We start from the raw sequence: 21,117 nt of genomic DNA, 5'->3' as shown, positions 1-21,117 counted from the left end.
TGTGGCTACCTCCAGCTGCATCCATGTGGTTGGGAAGGACGGTGCTTTCCAGGCTGCCCTCAATATCAGCAGTCACACACGAGGCCCTTTCCATTTTCTCCATGAAATGTTGTGTAGGGAACATCAAATTTTCATTTATTTATTTATCTATTTATTTATTTATTTATTTTTCCATCTCTGTTTTCCTGTAGTCTCCAAGGGTTTTATACCAAAGGTGGTTTCAGGTACTGCCCTGCCCCCGAGTCTCACTGGGGCGTGCAGGGATTGCTCTCCGACAGAATCTCAGAATTGCTGAGGTTGGAAAAGTCCTTGAAGATCATTGAGTCCAACTGTTCTCCCAGCACTGCCAAGCCCAGAACTAACCCAGCTCCCCAAGTGCCACATCTACGTGGCTTTAAAATCCCTGCAGGGTTGGGGACTCCAGCACTGGAGAAACCTTTCAGTGAAGAAATTTTCCCTGAAATCCAACCTAAACCTCCCTTGGTGCAGCTTGAGGCTGTTTCCTCTTGTCCCTCTTGTTCCCTGTGAGGAGACCAACACCCCCTGGCTCCCCCCTCCTGTCAGGGGGTTGCAGAGCCAGAAGGTCCTCCCTGAGCCTCCTTTTCTCCAGGCTGAGCCCCCCCAGCTCCCTCAGCCTCTCCTGCTGCTCCAGCCCCTTCCCAGCTCCATCAAACCTGTCCATTTTTTTGGGTGTACACAACCTGCTGTGGCGTCAAACCCCTGATTCCAGCCCTGACTGGATGGGCTGTACACCTACACCATTAGAACCAGAGGAAAAGGATACAAATACCCAAGGAAAAAGAAAAATAAACCCAGCCTTTGGGGCACAGTCCCAGCTGTGCTAAATCAGCAAAGCCCAACAGAAGCTGGTGGAACTAAGGCAGCTTAAACCAGCTGGAGGCCCATCCTGCTCTGCCTGTACCTCTTCTGGCTGTAAGAATTTGTGCTATCACTTGTACCACTCACTGAGCTCCCTGTGCCCTTAATATCAGTTTTCTGTTTCACTAATACTTCTGACCTTTGGGGCTTATGCAGCTCAGAAAGCCAAGGAGATTTTTTTTTTCCTTCATGAATGAAAATCTCATATTTAATATGTGATTCTGAGTGTTTTCTTGTTGGGATAAAAAGATAAAGGATTAATAGTGGCTTTGTGTGTCTTAATGCTTGCTTAAAGTGTATCTTGGGATAATAATTGTGAGAAAAATATCCAGAGGAAATGTTGCTCCCTGTGGGTTTTCCACTGGGTCCACTCCCCCACATGTGCACACACAGAGAAAAATTAGATGGGCTTTGGCTGTGGGGCCACTGATAGCCCTGGAAGTGACCCAAAAACCCACTTCAGTGTATCCACTTTGTCATCAAAGCCACAAGACTTGATCCAGGAAAAAAAAAAAGTGAAACATAAATTAAAGGGTTTTGTAAACTCAGCTTGACATTGCCCACCCCACTCTGTGCCAGGTCCCTGCTGAGGGACTGCATTAAAAAAAAGACATATAAGGAAATTTAAGCAATAAGAAACAAGAGAATAAATAAATTTGATACCATTTCTTTTTAATGGATACTTAGACCTTAGTGATTTTTTTATTACCCTAGATAGCAAGGTTGAAAAGCTGATTGCATCACCCATGGAGTATTTTGCAGAATAATACATATATTTGAACAATCTCCATTGTATTTTCAAAAAAATTGTTGTTCATCTGTTACTTTCCTTTATTTTTTTTTTTCTTTTTTTCTTTCTTTCTTTTATGGCAGAAATTGAGGGGGGTTGGGGTGGGGCATGATTTTGTTTTGGTTGATTTGTTGTTTCTTTTGATTCTATCTCAACCCTGCATGTTTGTGTTTGGTTGTCACTTTTATTTATTTCAGTAAAGCATGCTAATGACTCAGGCTCACCTAACGCTGCTGTTACAAAGGGTGAGTTGAATGCATCTGTTCTTTAGCCTTTAAACTGAGAATCCACCAGCTGAGATGAAATGGGAGCTGGTAAAAAAAAAAATAAAAAAAATCACAAAAGCCTTTTGATTGTGATGGGTTGGATTTAAGTGCTCCGTGGAGGACAATTTACTCATCTCGTAGTTTTTGACAGAAATCTGCAGGGTTTTTAATAAAAAGGTAGCTTTTTTTAGTTGAGAAAGAAGCATTCACACTGCAGAACATGATGTAAGGAGGGTGACATTCTGGATTTCTTGTGTTATCAGCTCAGAGCAGCAGCCAGAGCTGGACACTCCAGATCTTTTTCTGGCAGTTAAGAGGACTCTGGGATTAGGGAACCACGGTTTGACACCATGAATTCATGTCCAAGGGGTCACCCAGGGGCTGCATTATTTCAGGGGGAGCTCAAGGTGTGGATTTACAGAGTTTTGGGTGCTCTGAGTTAATTGTCCCCATGGACACAACCCTCCCTGTACATGAGAGGCGGTTCTCTCTGTCTATACCTTGACCTGCATGTTACCCCCCACAGGTAAGGACTACAGTAAAGCATTTCTCATCCTGAGGATTCCCAGCTTCCATTGCTTTTTGTACCCCTCTCTGTGAAAAAATAACCTGGAAATATCCTGCTGAGCTTTATGCAGGCAGTGAGGATAAGCCAGAAGGCAGCTAGTGGCTATTCCTGCAGTTCTCCACCCAGTTAATTTTGTTTCAAATGTATAAAAACTAGAGTCTTGGATTTTTTTGGTAGCTCTTGACTCTGATTTCTTTGGCTGAATTGCTTTGAGAGTCTCTGGGTCTTTTTTGAAATGCCTGATTCGAACCTCATGAAAGATCTTGCTTTGCTGGACAAGCTCGGAGAAGGGTTTTTGGGATGGATGATTTGGAGCACTCATCAGGCCTCAAGCCTTTGCCTGTGGAGGCTGAGCCCTGTGAGCAGAGCAAGCAGGTCTTGGGAGGTGTGACAGACACTCCAACCCAGCTTTTCCCTCGGAGGGATATCTGAACTCCTGCTGGGAAGGGGCACTGCCTGCCTTTGGAAGCAGGAGGTGGAGGCAGATGGGAAATGTGTGAGCATATCCAGAGGGTTCTGCTGCAGCTCAGAGCACTTGTGACACAGATTTGTAGAGATACAAAGCAAGGGGAGGAAGAAATGAAAAATTTGAAAATGGTTCAGGGAGATATATGTGGTCTTTTACCAAATCATCCATAACTGACTATTTTTGAAGAACTAGGACCATTTGGGGACTTATTCATTACTGTGCTAATTGTGATGAGAGTGATAACTGGGCAGGCATTGAACTCTCTCTGTGTTTCATCATGAAACTCTTGTTTGGCAGCCTGGAACAAATGGGCCGTTGCAATCAAATACAAGTCAATCTTGTTTTATTATTTTAACAGTCTTCCCTACAAATTGTATCTCCATTACTGTAGATTTAATAACTGTAGCAAGAAGAGCAATTCTGTGCAATATTCAAGTCAGGAGAGATGGGGTTTCATCTGAGGTTTAAAACATAATAAAGTCAGTGTAGAAGAAAGGTGTTAAGAAAGATGGTGTGGACCAGAAGCTCAGCAATTGAGAGCACCAGTGTACCCAGACTGGATGAGGTGAATGATAGGAAGGGCCAGTGCTTGGAAAACAGGACATAAAACTGTAGGAAAAGGGGTTTCACCAGTACTGCTGCCTGTTGATATCACTGTACTTGTCTCCTGACTCTTATCAGGAGAAATAAGTGTCCTGGATTAGCCTCAAACTGTATAAATAAAAAAGAGAACGTTCAAATCGATGTCTGAAACCTTCTGACAGCAATGATGTTTGGGGCATTACTGAGGGCCCTAAGAGTTCATGTCTGACTTCTACTTTATTTTATCTTTCAGCAAATTTTATCAAGGAAAGAAAACCCAAACTGCTGATCCCTCCTGAATCTGCTGGCAGTAGCTCATCAGTCACTGTCATCAAGGGAGGTGTCCTGCTCCTCGAATGCATTGCTGAAGGGCTGTGAGTAATGCACAATGCTGCACAACTTAATCACCTCTTGAGATAGAAATGAGCAGAGAAAAAGCTGTATTCCCAATTATACAACAGTATGAAATTGAATTTCTATGCAGAGTTGTTTGTGAAGTTTGTGTGCTCCTTGTAAAGCAGCACAGGGCACATGCAACACTGGTTATTGCTATAGCTTGTAAACAAGTAATTAAAATCACATCATGGTAAGTATTGATTTTTTTTTTTACTGTTATATTAAAAAAAGGCCCCTATTATTGAGCTTTTTTCAGTAGTACTACTTTTGAGATGTTGAGAAACTAAATAACATCAGCATCCACTTCAATACTCAACATTTTTTCAGCAAGATCTGATGTTTTTGAAAGCAAAGTGCTTGAGTGATGTGATACAAGACATTCTTTAAGGAGTGGATGTGCCTCTGAGTGAAACCAGTGGTCCATCTCGCCCAGTTGCAGCAGGAGATGCTGGTTCAGGTGTCCCTGTGAACCTCCCTGCTCGCTGTGGTCCATCCCCCAGTATCCAGAATTCCCATACAAAGGATGTTCTTTCCAGGATGCTCTCACAGATGACAGTATGTCAAGGAACAAAGTCCCTGACTATGTAAAAATACAGTAAACCTGAATCAGCCTTATTGGTTTGATCCTGCTAAAACCAACAGTAATGGGCAAACCTCAAACTTGGTCCTAGTCTCAAGTTTTCCTGGGCCCATTCCTGTGTGTGTTGTGGTGCTTTGTGCTGCACAGACATCTCAAACTTGTTGTTGCTGTCAGCATTTATCTTAGAAAGCTACTCAAAGGTTAGTTGTGGATCCAGGTGTAGGAAGTATGGAGCAATATCTGGAGGAGGAGATGTTCAGTGTAAAAATATATCACAGAATCATAGAATGGTTTGGGTTTGAAGGGACCTTAAGGCTCATCTCATTCCACCCCCCTGCCATGGGCACCTTTCACTATCCCAGGTTGCTCCAAGCCCTGTCCAACCTGGCCTTGGACACTTCCAGGGATGGGGCAGCCACAGCTTCTTGGGGCAACCTCTGCCAGGGCCTCCCCATCCTCACAGGTATGAATTTCTTCCTAAAATCCAACCTAAACCTACTCTCATTCAATTTGAAGCCATTGCCCCTTGTCCTGTCCCTCCAGGCTCTTATAAATAGTGCCTCTTCCTTTCTCTTATAGGTTCCCTTAAGGTACTGGGAGGGTTAATATAGGGCAGGGTTAAAATAGATGGTATGTGACGGGAAATCAGGATAATTTTGTTGATTTTTGTAAATAACACAGGACAAAATGAGGGTAAGCAAAGAAAGGGAATGGCTAAATAAATGTTGAGTGCCATCCTCACAACTTAGCTGTGATTCCCTCTCCCAGAGCTGTCCCTGCTGCACTAACTCACACAGACAGAAACCCCAGTGCAGTTTTCCAATGTTTCCCATGTGCCTGTCCATGCAATAGTCGAGCTGCCACCAGAGAAACAGGTAAAGTGAAAATCTCTGCACCCACCAAACCCACAGTGAAAGCAAAGTCCCTTCTGGTTTGTTTGTGACAGAGCTTTGTGTCAAACAGAGCCTTAAATCACCCTCTCCTCGTGCTGTACAACAGAGGCAGAGCCTGCTTAGCACAGACATAACTCCTAATAAAGGCTCTGAAATTATATCCCCTCTCGAAAATTCTGGAGTCAGGATATTTATCTGCCTGAACAAACATGTTTAGGGTATTTTGTTTTTCCATAAGGGCTTGAAAGGGCATTGCTCATTTAGGCTGGCAGGGTTTTGCCTCTGCAGTTGGTTGGCATTCTTGAAGGAAGGTGAATTACTTGTCTCTGTTGGATTCACTCCAGGTATCTGCAGTAAGTTTTGGTTCCCTGTTGCAACACTTCCTTGTCTAATTCACTTCCCATCAAGCTAATTTGCCAACCCACAAACCTCCTCTAGTCCACAGCTATGAGTTTATAGGGTTTTCAAAGTATTGAATGGGCAAAGCACCTTGAAAATACTCCAATATGAATTTCAGGTGCAGAAGTTAATATCATACACAAGAAGAGAAAGCCAGAAAAGCTTGTTTAGTTGGCAAAAGGTAAAAAACAAATATATATATACAATTTTCACTCAAAAATATCCAGGAAACTCTTTTAAAAATTATTTTTTCAAACAAAAAGGTGGGTTTTTTCGAAGTAGCCCCTTTTGAAAGAATACAAAGTACTTCTTTATACTTCCATTGAAATCCTTCAAAAAATGCAATATTTAGAACAAAAAAAAAAAGCTATTTTTATTTGCTAAAATTTCCCTTTTCAGCAGAAAAGTGACCAGCTTTGCCTATATCTCTGCCAATCCATCCCACCAAATGTCCCCAAACCATGGAAGCGGATAGACCGAGCCAGATTCCCAGCAACTAAGATCAGGGGCATCCAACTGCAAAATAAGGAATTAAGTACATTTCCAATCTGTCACTTTTTTTTGAAGACTTATATTCTGAGTAATGGCAGTGTCAGGAGGGCGTTGCCTCCGTGCAACCCCGAGGAGACACGAAGCCAGGCTTTGGGACAAGAGCGGGACAAGGACTCTGGCGGGAAATAATGGGATATTTGCAGTCAGTGCTCCTGGAAATCCGTAATTTCTGGGTGCCTGGGGCTCTGTGCAGCTCGTGCCAGGGCATCCAGCCACGGGAACAGATGGGCACGAGGGTGAGCAGACCTGACACTGCGTCCGTGCGGCGTGTGCGGTGTCGGGAACGCGGGGCCCAGCTGGGAATGCAGAGACAACAGTCTGGCCCCAATCCCTGTGTCACTGCTTTCTGAGGGTGGAAAGAGCATTTCAGCCACCTCCAGTGGTTGGCCAGCAGGCAGGCAGTGAGTGAAGTCACTCTAATGAAGTCTTCACCTCCTTGTCTGTCCTCAGGTGCCCTTTTGGAGCGGGATGAGATGAGCTCCGGTCCCTCTCCCACAGTCCGTGCCAACACACACACAAGGAATGCAGCCTCGTGCTTTGTCCTGCTGAAGAACCCACTCACAGGGGTTCTCCAAATCAGGAAGCAGTACAGATTGGTTTTAGTCTATAATATAACCCTTAGTTAGCCCTGGAGTTTTAAAAAGGCTCAAAATCCTCTGACAAACCATGGCGTTAAGTCTCCAGCAGTGCTATAACAGGAAGCAGCTTCGTATACAACTAAAAATCTTCTTTTTTTTCTTTCTTAGCCCAACTCCTCATCTAAGCTGGGTCAAAGTCACTGGAAACATGCCCAAGGAGGAACCAGAAACAGAGAATTTTGGGAAGATCCTGAAGATAGATCAAGTGTCAGCAGCTGATGAGGGGACGTACCAGTGCACGGCGAGCAACCCCATGGGGAGGGCAAGGCACGAGTTCCACGTCCACGTGGAAGGTACACTTTACTGACCTTATTGATTTTGAACAGAGAGCTGGTGAAAGGGAAGGGAATAATAGTAATAATAACCTTTTCCATATAATTTTATGTTTATGACCTTTGCTAATATAACTTGATGTCATGTGTGAATTGCATGACACTATTTAATTTTTGATACCTAATTTAATTTTGATCTCTTAAATTTGGGAAGGTCGCAGAAAGTAACAACTCTAAAAAAAATATGTGTGTGTATATATATATATATATATATATATATAAATAATGTATCTTTTTTCCTGAACCATGAAGGCCTTACAAAGTGGTGAACACGAGTACAAATATGTGAGCAGATTCAATATTCTAAAGATATGAGTTAGTCAAGCAGAGATATTGATGAAATGTCTTGTATTAATCTGAGTGTCAGACAAAAAGATCTAATTATTCCCCTTGCCCTTAAAGACTGTGAAAATGGCTACTCTGGGCTAGATCAGAGGGACATTTAACTCAGTTCTCTTTCTTTGGTTTCCTCCAAAGTGAGTTCCTAGGAAGAGCTGTAAAAATGCAGTGAGCAGACATGGTAATAACCCTCTCCTCCCCTCCTTCCCGTGCTCTCTTGCTGTGAATTTGTATAGGGACAACCTGAACCAAGAGTGTTTTCTATAATCCTTGAAAAGTATCATAAAAATTTGTGAAACAAAGTAAAAAAAAATTATTTTCTACTAATTGGGAACCAAATCATTAGGTTGGAAAAGACCTCTAAGATCACGGAGTCCAACCTGTGAACAATCCACCACCTCCTAAACATCTTTAAAAAATTGAAATATGATCCTTTTTGTCATCTCACTGAGTATCCAAGGCCTGTTCCCACCCCACCTGCATGCTTGGAAGGGTGACCAATATTAACAGCATTCATAAATAGTTTTAGGGTTCCCCTTGTGCTTGTCAGACCCTTGTGTGAGGGGTGGTGAGTCCCTGTGCATGATCACACACAGGTCTGGTGGCTGATCCAGGTATTGGCTGCTTGTGCTTGTGCAAAACAGAGAACCTGCTGTGTTTGTGCAAGGTTTGGTCGTCATTTATTTCTGGTGCTCAAGAAGATGGTAGATTAAAAAAGCCAACCAAGATCCCTTCATCCCAGGCATCTTGCAGAGTGCAGATAGAGGTGTGTGGATCTATCCCCTTTCCTCCTTCTCCCCAGACTCTGAAGGTGTGAGCCCTTCACACAAGGCAGGTGTAGATGCTCTTTCCCAGGAGCCAAGCAGAGCTCTGGTGAGACTTGGAAAAGATAAGCAAGACCTGCAGAACCCTCCCTGCCACTGCAGCTTCTGCCCAGGAATAGCTACAGAATGAGAATCCTGAAGCACAGCTGAAAAACTCCCTGAAAACATTTTACTGGTGAGAAATGTTCCATCCTCTGCCATGCAGAGTCAAAAAATAAAATAAATCACCGGCAGGATTATCTGGCAGAGTCTGCCAACAGCTTCATTTTCATCTGGGTTTCTTCTCACTCCCTGGTCACAAGGAGTCACAATGATGGGAGGAAAGGCACTTTCAACCCCTGCTCTGTATTTACTCATCAGCTGAGGAGAAGCCTTTTCTCCCAGGGTGTGATGAATCATCCCCATCCACTTGACACAACCTCGTGCCTCACAGTCTTCTTTCCCTCTCTGGAAGTGTGGCAGAGGGGGATACCAGGGCATGGCAAGTTTTCAGCTGTGATGGAGGGGAAGTGCTGACTCCCAGAAATCATTCCAGATGGTTTGGAGCATCTCTGCTGTAGCTGAATATTTTAACAATCTGGCGATGATTTTCTCGGCTGTAAAAAAATCGATTCCTTCAAAGAAATTGCAGGAGCTGCAAAAACTAAAATACCAGAGAAATAACATTAATTTAGCAGTTTAGGATTTTGACCTCCATCTCTCCCAGTCTGTAGAGGAAGGAAAACTTTCTGGTAAATTTTTATTAACAAACAAGTACTTTAAAAAAGTAAAAGAAGGAAATAATCCCACTCCAGCCATTGCTGTTAAATTCATTTTCCATGTGTGTAACTAATGATGACTACTGTCACCTGCAGGAATTCTTCCTATTAGGAGTCACCTCACATCCAAGGTATCAAGGTAAAATTGAGCCCAAACATTGTTGTCTTCTCCAATTTCTAACCAGCAAATGTCGCTGTCATTAATCAGAGATGGACACGTTCATCATTCTTGCAGGAGCTCCTGTGAGCACACTCAAGGGCAGATCCTGAGCTCTGGAGTTGAGTATTAATTTCAGTTGGCTTCAGGGAGGTTGTGCTGACTTAGGGCTTCCTCACATCTGACAGGCTCCTCTCGAAGGGAAAAGAAAATTAAACATGGGAGAAAAATTATCTGTTATTAACCACCAACCATCCTCAGTCTGGTGCTGGTGTGTAAATCAGGATTTACTGCCATGTTTTTTGTTCTTCTTTCTGGCATTTGAGGATCTCAAACCAGTGCCCTATCTTTCTAAATAACAATTTTACTGATATTTGCATGCAGCCCACTTACTAATCCTACTGAGTCTGGGAGCAAAGATTCAGGTAATTATTACCAAGCATATGAAAATATTCAGCAAGCAAATTGCTTGACTCTTTGAGCATTTTAATCTCTCTTTGCAAGGGAAGCTGTAACCTGGAACATCAGAGCAGGCACAAAACCCCCACTGTTGTTATTAGAATGAGAGACAATTATTTGAAAAAAAAAAGCAAAGCAAGCCCACAAATTGTTTTGACTTCAAATATTTGTTTGGTTATTGTTTCTAGTCCACCAAACCCAAAAGCAAATGTACATATAACCTCAAAATCTTGCAGTATCATAATGCCTGAGCTAATGTTACCTTGGTCTCGATTGAGGCTCCTAGATGGTGTTTAATAGAAATAATTATTACAACATAATGCTTATTTTAGTAATGATACAATAGGTAAGGGCCTTTGCAGTTATGTCTTGCAATAGTACTTGTCTCTAGTACTCAGCTAGAGAAAAAGAAAATAGATGAAACTAATGTGAGGCAGAACCAGGACTGGGTGTTTTAATTGGGTTCAAATTGTATTTCTGTGTTTCACTGGAAAACTGCTCCAACAGGATGCAGAGCCCAGGGTGGTACCTGCAGCTGAAGGTGCTGTTGATGCCCCCAAAGTGGGATGGATTGCCAGCTTTTGGGAAGATGTGAGGAGAATTTGAAAGGATCTTGACAAATTGGGAGAGTGGTCTGGAATAAGAAGGATGGGCTTCAGTGAGCACAAGTGCAGAGCAGTTCTCCCCAGGCAGCACTAACTGGCTTCATCAGCACAGGGTGGGAAATGTCTGGTTAGGCTGGTTGGGAGGAGAGCTGAACGTGGCTGGGAAATGTTAGTCTGGCAGAAAAGGCAAAAATCATCCTGGAAAGTATGAAGAAAAGTGTTGTTGTAAGAAAAACTACTGAGAACTGATAAGGCCTCACCTAATGTAAGGAATTCTACATCATGAACTCCATCAAGGCTGGGGTTAACTGAGGCAGTTCAGGAGAAGGCAGCAAGAACCCACACAGAACCCAAAATCATGGCATTTGAGGAAAAAAACAGATATGTTTAATTTGGTAAAAAAATAAATCTGGGGAGTGCATAAGAGCATTCAGATGAATAGAAGTTTCTTCACAAAGTTTCCTGGGGATGATGTAAGATGCAATATGTTAAACTGCAGCAAGGCAGATGTTGGTTAGATGTTCCAAATTTGTTCTGGTCCTGAGGAAAAGCACAGTGCTGCCACAGCATGGGAGGCTGAGGGGAAGGTCTGGATCCATTTGGGTGTTTTAGATGTAGATGATCCTGCTCCGTTGCAGTAGGATGGACTAAATACCCATTTTAGATCCCTTTCATGTTTGAACCTGTCAGTATTTTCTATAGAGACATAAATCCCTAAATCAGGAGGCTCACTTTGATAACACTCACCAAGAAAATGCAGGAAATATTTGCCACTCCCTGTTGCTCACACAGATTAACTCTTTGACTCTTCAACCACTGGATTTTGTAGTTGCTAAAAATACGTGTATATTTTGTTATTCTTATACTTTGTATACTTTTAAGTAGTGCAGCATATCTGCCACATGGAGAAGAGGTTCTTCAGCCTTTCTGTGAAATTCCATTTCATACTTGGCAAAATCTCATTGCCTTTGACTTCACAGCTGCATCACATCCTTGGGGCACCCACAGCAATTCTCATGCTGAGAAAGGAAAGAGAGGCATCATGTGCATGCACAGATGGAAATAGGAAGGGATTCATCAGGTGGTTTGTATTCAGGCTGTGCTTGGTGTCCCCTCCTCCAAAACATGGAAATATCCCGACTCAAGTACTGAATTTGTGGCAGATTTAGAGGAAAAATTCCAAACCAACACTTTAATCAGGACTGCCACAAACCTTTTCACCTCCATGCCTTTAACCTGTCTTTTCCTGAGGAAAGCCTGATGTATGTGAGGGAGAGAAGGAAAAAGATCTGCAAGACCAAAGCGTTCTGTTGTTTGCAGAGTTTTTTTTCCTGGAGTCAAATACCAGGAAGCAAAACAAATGTGGTCGTGTCACTCTGGGTGTGAGGAAGGTAAGAAACCTGTCCTGTGTGAAGGAAATGGGAAGATCTTATCACTGTAGATAAGCTTCAGTATCTTGGATTTTACTTCAGTCTTTATATGTTGATGAACAATGTCTCTTCACATGGAAATGCTGGACTGGGTGTGGAAGTGTATCCTTACACTTCAGAGGTGTTTTTTTAATATCTGTGTGAATATGAGCAGTGATGCTTTGTCTTATCATATCACACTGATAACATCTGGAGTTGTATTACCAAGCAACAGCTCTGCTCATCTTCAAAGTGTTTTCTGAGCATTAGCTAACAGATCCAAGTGTTTCCCAGGCATTAGCTCACCTGTTTCAAATAGGGAAAGAGGCGCCATGGCCTGCCAAGCACATGTAGAAGAGGTAGTGTCAGGTCTGGTATTAAAATCTGGAAGTTTCTTGCTTTTCAGGGGGAGGTAATGATGAATTCAAGGTTGTGTTTTGGACTGAGGCTGCCCACTGAAGTGTAGGCAGGCTCAGGGACCTGCATTCAGATAAAGGCTCTTTTTCTGCCTTTCAGTTCCCTTCCCTCCCTTATGGATCTGTTTTTCCGACGAGGTTTGGGTACCTGGAGCTCATGGGCTGCTCTGCAGGGTGGAGGGTTTCCTCGGAGCCCCCCGGTTTGTCTGGCAGTGCTGGGAAAGGAGGGCACAGGGAGTGCAGCAGCACACACGGCTGTTCCTCTACCACCACCCTGTGGGCAACATTTCTGCACCCAAACCTTCTCTCATCCTCAGAACGAGAGAATGTTTCATCATTCCTAAATATGCTTCGGGTCAGCCTCTGGTCTGAATAGAGGATGGGAAAACAGGATATTGAAGTGACAATGCACAGCACAGGTGGAGGAGCAGGTGAAGGTGCTGAATCCTGTCGTGGAACTCCTTCCACTTCTGGGCGAGGCAGTGGGAGCCACTTTCTCGTGCCTAGAGAGGGGCATTTGAGAAGGATGGGTATTTGCATCTTGTTTGCGTTGCTGAAACAGTCTCAGCTCGTTTCCCAGCCCGCAGTCTCACGGCTGAGGGTCCTTGTGGAAATGCTGACCCATCCCGGTGTCCCTGCTTCCCAGCCTCTCACCTCCCATTTGCATTTGTTTTCCACTCTGATAAACACTGCCCGTTTCTACACCCTCCCTGACACTCACAGAGTCTGAAGGACAGAACTGATGCGTGCTGATGCTAATTTTACCTTTCCTGACATGGCTTTGCATTGAATCCAATTCAGCTGCAGGACGGGCTGCCAAAGTGTTGGCAGCGTTTGCCATCTCCTGGAGGACCGCGGCAACAGCAGGTCAGACTCCCGTGGCTGTGACACTGATCCCTGCTCTGTCCCCTCTTTCCAGAGCCTCCCCAGTGGCTGAAGAAGCCCGAAGGTGGTGTCTACAGCGTGGGAACGAACCTCGTGCTGCTGTGTGAGGCGATTGGCAACCCGGAGCCGAGCATCCAGTGGAAACTCAACGGGATGCCCATCGACAGTACGTGCAAATCCAGCGTGGGGCTGGCCAGGGGCTGGCTGGGGGACATGAGCCTGTGTGGAACCCACTTAGAGGGAACCCACAAATCCCAACACACTGGATGATGTCTGATTCGAATCTATTTAGATATTAATTAATATTTATTTACTTAAGAAGCTAATATTTAAATGTGATCTTGAAGGGAACGCAGCACGGTGTGGAGCAGTGGCACATGAGAGGTGCTGCCTCTGCCTCACCCCAAAATCTTTTGGGGGATCTGGGACAGCTTATGTTCATTGAGGGTTCCTCCTCTTTCTTTGTGCTTCTGAATGAGCCCAAGTGGCTGTGGAGCACAGGTCCTGCTCCCTAGTGTAGCAGTATTATTACTCCTGGTGTAGCAGTTTTATTACTCCTGGTGTAGCAGTATTGTTACTACCATTTTAAAAATTCTCATTGGGGATTTTACTGGAAATTGGTGCTCTGGAGCACTTTCTTCAGGGCTGCTGGCAAAGGCAGTGCTCTGCAACTTGCTCTCTGGCTGTTGAACAAGGTCCTGGTTTGATCCCCTTATTTCACAGAATATTCTGAGTTGGAAGAGACCCACGAGGACCATCAAGTACAAGTGAAGTCTTAAGTGAAGGGCCCGTACAGGGATCAAACCCACAGCCTTGGTGTTAGTAGCACTGTGCTCTAACCAGTCTCAGGCTTATCCTGAAGATGTGCTTTGCTTTTGGCTTTCAAGCAGTGAGGAGGGACTGTGAACTCCACAGTCATGGTGTTTTCTCCAGCTCCTGACATAATTTGGGTCTTTCCAGGCAGGACCTTCAGAGGGAGGATCTCCACCCGGGAGATCAGCCTGACCAACCTGCAGCTGCAGGACAGTGCCGTGTTCCAGTGTGAGGCCACCAACAAGCACGGCACCATCCTGGCCAGTGCCAACGTGAATGTCCTCAGTGAGTGCCCCTTTCCTCTTCATGGCAAGAGATCTGGCAACCCCAGGGTCCCATTCTCATGCCTGAATCCTCAGGAACAGCTTGGAGCTTGTAACCATGTCACAGTTCCTTGCACTGCCCCCCCATTTTAAGAATTACTTTATCCAAGTTAATGCAACAAGTGTTACAATGGGCAATACTATATTAGCAGAGACACTTATGAGCTTCGATATACTCTTTAGTTTAAAAACATGCTTGGGCTTAAAAATTTTTGAATTCAAACCACTGGGGGCTGAATTGTGACCACAACTCTATTTTTGAATTATTAAGTGTACTGTTAATCTTTAATTTCAGTTGTGATTCCCAGACTGTTCTTCGAAGAAAGGGAGTGATGGGGATTTATTTAATACGAAACATCCCTAAAGGAAGCAGAACTGGGTCTATTTTGTCTCATGGTGACATTTCAGACATTTCTGACATGTCCAGCAGGCAACTGGAAGCTTTGGAGAGCTCAGTTGCTCAGTGCAACTGGTTCCAAAAGGCAGGGAAATTCCCATGAAGTGCCTCAGCATTTGACCTTTGCTGGAAAAGTGGGTGATGCACGGACAATATTTGTATTCCCAGCTGTGAAATCCAGTGCTTCTCACCTTGCATTCTCTTTTGCAGATATTGCTCCCTTAATCCTGACCTCAGATGGGGAAAACTATGCTACAGTGGTGGGTTACAGTGCCTTCCTGCACTGTGACATTTTTGCCTCACCTGCAGCAGATGTCAGATGGTAAGATACTGGGAAGTGATGTTTTCATGTGAAACGAGTTCATACAGGCTCACCAAACACTGAAAAATCTGTTAGTTATTATTTCTATAGAGTTAAGATTAGAAATTTGTAACAAAACTGTGTACAGATATAAGTTTTCTGTGTTCAAATACACTTTTAAGAACCCTGAGGAACTGGTTTATAAAAAGGGTGAGTGAAAGTCCTCAATACCTGTGTGAAACAAGTGCTGGGGTATTTGTTAAGCCAAGCCATGCTGTAACAGCCAAATCCTGCTGCTAATCCTTAGATTAATGTTGGCAACTTTTTAAGTCTGGACACATTATTGAGGTGGAAAGACAGTGACTTGCAGAACATATTTAGCTGGACATGGTTCCATAGGGTTGGAAATCACAGGATTGTCACAGCACTTGGCAGATGCAGTAAAATTGCAGATGGCAGCTGTAGATTAAAGACGGAGTACTTTAAAGACCTTTTTAGATGCTCTCAGTGTGGTTTTGGTTTGCAGGACACTTGTCAGAGAATCACAGAATAGTTTGGGTTGGAAGGGAATTAAAGATCATCTCGTTCCATCCCTTGCCACAGACAGGGACACCTTCCACTAGCCCAGGTTGCTCCAAGCCCTGTCCAACCTGGCCTTGGACACTTCCAGGGATGGGGCAGCCACAGCTTCTCTGGGCAACCTGTGCCAGGACCTCCCCACCCTCCCAGGGGGGAATTGCTTCCTAATACCTAATCTAGACCCTAACCATGACTTTAATCGCTCAGAGGCAGAGCTGAGACCCAAAATTCCCATGTCCCCTGCAATAACTCTATGAAATAACAGTTCCTGCAGCCCTAGAAATAAACCAGCTCTATTGTTCTGATCTTCAGGACCAAGGATGACAGCATAGAGCCCCTCTCGACGTTCCGCTATGAGTTAAATAAGAATGGAACCCTGGAGATCAAAGACACAAAGAAGGAAGACTCAGGATCTTATGCTTGCTGGGCTGCAAATTCTGTTGGGAAAAGAGCAATCACTGCTAATTTGGATATAAGAGGTAAGGGCTCACCGTGAACAGAAAAACCTTTCACAACTGCTGAGGTTTTACATTTACAAATGTTCAGTGAATAAATAATTAGTAAATGTTCAGTCCAGGGTACAGATTTGTTCTGGGAATCTAGAAATTCTGGGTGCTGTGACCTGAAATTGCCATAGGTTTCATACACATGTGGCCTTTAATATTGTCCCCATGTTTCTGTTGGATTTTTCCATGCTCATACATGATGTCCACTTTCTTCTTGATGCTTGCAGAAGCTGCTTAAGCCACCAAAAATTTGCAGTTTTCATCCCATGTCCATTAACTTCATTATTTTGAAAGGATTTTCCCTCCTTTTTGCCATGGGTGCTGTCACAGAGCAGGTTCTTGGCTGACCCTTGGGAGCCCAGAGCCCTCCCTCTGCTCATGGCTTGGTGGGGTCCTTGCTGAGCCAGACAGGGCTCCTGCTTGTCCCACAGCCTTGGGATTCCTCCTTCCTAAAGCCACTTCCCATCTCCTTCCCTAAAGACACTTCTCATCTCCTTCCCTAAAGCCATTTCCCATTTGTTGGTCAGAAGGAACATCCCAAAGTGAATTAAATTCCACTGTGGACACCAAGCAGATGCAGCAGGATGAGTTGTGGGTGCTGCTGGTTTAAGGACTCTGCACTGGGCTTTTGCCTGTTTGTTGATAAATATTGGTAAATAAAGCAAAAAAAATATTACTGAAATGTGCTTACTTATAAATTTTAGATCCATTCCTTGTGCTCTAGTTCTGTTTTAAGGGATTTATATGGTAGGTTGGCAGCAAACAACTTCTGTTCAGCACACAGCGGGTTTTATACAAATTTACTTAGGATTTAGGTCTTGCCAATAAAAAAAAACCCTTAAATACTCAATTAGCAAAGTCCTCCAAAGGACTCTCCAATGCAGGGTTTGCTGTGACAAACTTGAGGAAAAAAGCCCTCTCTTTTTGTATTCTATTTCCACCCACTCCCTTTGCTTTGTAAATTTTACAGTGCTAATAAACATGAAAATGTACAATGAAATTCTCACAGAGTAACGTTTCTCTGCAAATATAAATTCTGCTAAGTGCCTTCTCCTTACTTATTCATCTGTTTCTGCATTTGGATTACAGTCAATTAAAAGAACAAACTTGATTGCAATAATTTTTTCTCACTTGACTTTAATAAGCTTGTAATTTTTCTTGGATCATTGCCAAAGCTTATTTCAAATGGCAATTAGACATAAAAATCATATTCAAGCCTTTTTATTTTTTTTTTTATCATCAATTTCATGACAGTCTGCTAACAAGGATTTTCACCTGTGACTTTTTATTTTGTGGATTTTTTTCTCTTTTTTTTGGAGCTCTTTGGATTAGAGTGAACTGAAAAATGCTTCAAGATGAAAAATTAAATCCTGCCAAATATCTATTTCAAAACAAACCATCCTCCCCTTGAAATGTGTGTATACATAACAAAAAAAAAAGAGACATGATTGTTGCTCCTAAGGTTGATTTTTACATATGAAGTGCGTGGTGAAAATTTGATATAACAGTCGCTCTCTCTCTCCTAATCAAAGTGTTTTTCTGTGATCAATCAGATGCTACAAAACTTGTTGTTACTCCCAAGAACCCCAGAGTGCTGAAATCACATTCAATTTTATTGAAATGTCAGGCTGAGTATGATTCCCACTTGAAACACAGTTTTAAATTATCCTGGAGGAAAGATGGAGATGAGCTGCCAGTCAACAGCACGGAAGGTGGCAGGTGAGTGGGGAGGGAACAAGGCTCTTCTCATCTCAGCTGGGTAATGGGACGTGGGGCTGCAACACGAGGTTCCTTAAACCAGGAGCCTTAATAGCTTGAAATGCAAATTCAGGGCTGCAAGAATTCTTCCTGTGGTGTGTGAATAGATCTGCATTTTATACATATATACATATAAATGCAACTGTAGGAGTTACCGCGGATGGGAAGTGATTTGGGGGTTTATTAACTCTTCCATCATCACAGCAGAATATAATGTTATACTTTACGGATATATCTATACAAAAATATATCTTTATATCTACCTATATCTGTATATCCATATGTATCTATTTCCATCTATCTATCTATCTATCTAATATATATAATTTATATATAATATAAATGTTGGTTCAACCCAAAAAGCCCCAAGGAAGTCAACTTGTTTCTCCACTTAATTGGAATTATTATTTTTCTCTGTTTTACACCTCTTTGTCCACAGCAAAGTCCTTGTAATGTTGAAGTGAATGGAAAACAGATTTCTGGGATTCTGCCTAAAATCCTACACATTAAAAGTGACGAGTTTGTCCTTTAGGACTTGCAAGCCCAGGCTGAGTTTTGCCCTATTTTTTGTGTTTCCGTTGTCCTCAAGGGGGTGGAGCTCAGCCTTTATTCCATAGGAGGGGTCTCACAGTGGTTAATCAGGTGTCTTTATTAATTACCACAGCAGAGAGATGGTTTCCTAAACACTGCAGTGCTGGAGAGCTTGGAGATCCTGCTGAGCCCACGTAGGGTGGGGAGGGAGTGCCGGGAGAATTCCATGTCTACCGTGGAGCCCACTTGCCTGGGATAATGCCAACTTCCCCTGGGCATTGGACATTACACAAGTGGGCTGGGAATGCCCAGTTTTACTCAACCCTTCCAAAAATTCCAACATAAAACCCACATGTTTGCCTCATTAATGACGTGCCAAAATCCCATGATTCAGACACTCATCCCGTGCATATCAATGGGGTTCTTTTCAGACCAGGATTGACACATCAACTTCCAGCCATGGAGGCTAAATTACTGCAAAATACAAATAATAGTCCCCAGCACAGTGTATAATACAACTACAATTCTGTTTAAATTAATAGTCCTGATGTGCAATTATGTTATTCAGCATGTCCCGTCACCAAGTGTTTTTAGGAACAGTTTTTCAGAGAACAGTGGTGTCTGTCTGTCATATTTGTCTTACAGATTTTTTTTTCCATCCCTTGTTTTTCTTTGGCCCCTCAGGATGATTCTGGACAGGGACACACTGTTCATCTCCAGTGTGCTGCTGGAGGATCAAGGAGTTTACACGTGTGTGGGCAGCACTTCCCTGGACTCTGCCACGGCCGAGTCACAGCTGATTGTTCTTGGTAAGGGTTGATTTTCCTGCTGCTCAAACAGCTCCAAATGCCATTGCAGCACTTCTGCTTCTTTCCTTCTCTTGTCCAGTTCAGTTAGAAAGCCTCAATAACTCAATTTCACAACCTCTCACTCCTTAACCCCAGCTCTGCTCTCCCTCTATCTCCGGGAATGCTGATGCTGACAAACTTTATTTATATTTAGTCTTTGTTATAGGAAGATGAGGCAGCATTTTTTTCTCAGCTCAGGAGGCCCCCACAGTGGCTGTAGGGGGGCAACCCAGGTTGGAAGGTGTAACAGTGTATTAAGAATGGCTCTACTCTGCTTTGAAGTCCTTGCTCAGTCCTTCATCTCATTTTACTGGGAATCTGCACAAGAATTGAACTATTTTTTGAAGAAGAAGGACTTAAGGCCAGTATTTAGTTGTCCAGCTCCTCTGAAGATCAGTGGAAGTTAAGCACCTAAAAGGATTAATTATCTCTGTGAATCAGAACGTAAATTCTTGCCCAGTGGCAAAGAGAAAGTCCACAGCAGAGAAAAACCTTGACCCTCTGGGACTGAAACCTGACCTTGTGTGAGCCTCCTTCCAACCTGCCTCCCTTCCTGAAGAACCACTTGGAATTCAGGGGGTGAATTTGTGGAGTGCTGTGTATCCCATTGCACAGGTACCCAAGGGCATCACCCGATAACTAAAATTTAGTGGACGGTCTTGTATCATTTTAATCACATTAATTCGTGCTCCATTTTACATTTTTATTTATTTCTGGCGGTGATTGCGACAAGAAATAAGTCAGTCTGACCTTCAGGATGTTTTTGCACTTTAAAGGCGTGATATTTTTCGGTAAATAGTAAATTAAGAAGATGCTGTGCACATTATTTATGGTACTGGGTTCTTCAGTGCTGTATAATTCAAAATGTTTGTAGGCTATTCGTTACATTACTTATGAAAATTTCATAAAGCACTTTATTCCTGTTTAAAAAGCTGGTTTGCAGAAGGAGAAAAACAGTTTTGTGCTCTTTTCTCCTTGTTTATTGTGTATGAGAAAGGTCTTGGTGGATTAACAATATCTGTTACTTTTCAAATGAAAAATTCAGGTTTCTTTTGCAAAGAAAGACTTGTGAGATGACTAAAGAACTAAATATGGCACAGATGGAGACATCAGAATATGGGCAACTAAGAGCAAAAGAAATATGCAGTTAGAATATTTTTAAATATTTGTTGTATATTTAATGAACAGGTAGAGGGCTGAGTATCTTTAAGATGCACAATCAGCATCTTTAAATTAATATACTGAATTTTAAATGGATATGCTCCAAGAATAGAACAGCAAAATTTCTGGAGGTTAAACTGTGCTTTCCTGATTTTTCCCAGGTATTACAGAAATAGGGGAAAGAAATGCAGAGAAAAGTAAAACAAACAAACAAAAATAAATTAAAAAAAAAAGTTCTTAACTTAAAATATAAAGTTCTTAACTTTTTGATGTAGCCTGAGATAAACAAAGAATCATAGAGTTGTTTAGATTGAGAAAGACCTCAAAGACCATTGAGTCCAGATGTTAACCATGTCCACAAGTGCCACATCCACACATCTTTTGAAGATCACCAGACGTGGTGACTCCATCCCTTTGCAAAACAAGAAAACACAATATTGTTATTTTAATAACTCTGTACAAGCACAATGAATTTCTTTCACAATGACAGAGACAGTCTGTGGTTGAAGGAACTGGTTTTCCTGTAAGAAATGACATTGTCAGCCAAAAATTTAGTTGAGAATTGAGGTGGAGGCAGGTCAAAGACCAGAAGTTGTGCAATCACGTTTCCTTGGTCTGCACATTTTTTAGGTGTTGAAACACCAGCCCTGTGTTTCACTATTTTACATCACATTCCAGTTACCAAACTAATCAAAAACAATCAG

General features: G+C 42.8%; 1 protein-coding gene across 8 annotated transcripts in view; it reads left to right on the top strand.

Moving 5' to 3' along the window:
• Positions 1 to 21,117, top strand: part of CHL1 (cell adhesion molecule L1 like) — a 134,709-nt gene that overhangs the window by 88,500 nt on the left and 25,092 nt on the right. For 7 of the 8 annotated variants that reach the window (XR_007904690.1, XM_051788627.1, XM_051788629.1 and 4 more), the window contains 9 exons: positions 1,867 to 1,914; positions 3,808 to 3,928; positions 7,121 to 7,305; positions 13,231 to 13,362; positions 14,157 to 14,294; positions 14,940 to 15,051; positions 15,922 to 16,088; positions 17,669 to 17,834; positions 19,089 to 19,213. Coding sequence is in view for 7 of the 8 variants with exons in the window: in XM_051788627.1 (XP_051644587.1) it covers positions 1,867 to 1,914; positions 3,808 to 3,928; positions 7,121 to 7,305; positions 13,231 to 13,362; positions 14,157 to 14,294; positions 14,940 to 15,051; positions 15,922 to 16,088; positions 17,669 to 17,834; positions 19,089 to 19,213 (1,194 nt within the window). In the remaining variant the exon portion in view is untranslated. The remainder of the gene's footprint in view (positions 1 to 1,866; positions 1,915 to 3,807; positions 3,929 to 7,120; positions 7,306 to 13,230; positions 13,363 to 14,156; positions 14,295 to 14,939; positions 15,052 to 15,921; positions 16,089 to 17,668; positions 17,835 to 19,088; positions 19,214 to 21,117) is intronic. The other variant, XM_051788628.1, reaches the window with a different exon arrangement.

The sequence above is a fragment of the Manacus candei genome, unplaced genomic scaffold, assembly GCF_025592945.1.
Source record: "Manacus candei isolate 608988 ecotype Guabito, Panama unplaced genomic scaffold, ASM2559294v1 h1tg000025l, whole genome shotgun sequence".
Classification (NCBI taxonomy): Eukaryota; Metazoa; Chordata; class Aves; order Passeriformes; family Pipridae; genus Manacus; species Manacus candei.
Note: the sequence above shows the minus strand (reverse complement) of the source record. Positions and strands in the feature narration are given on the sequence as shown.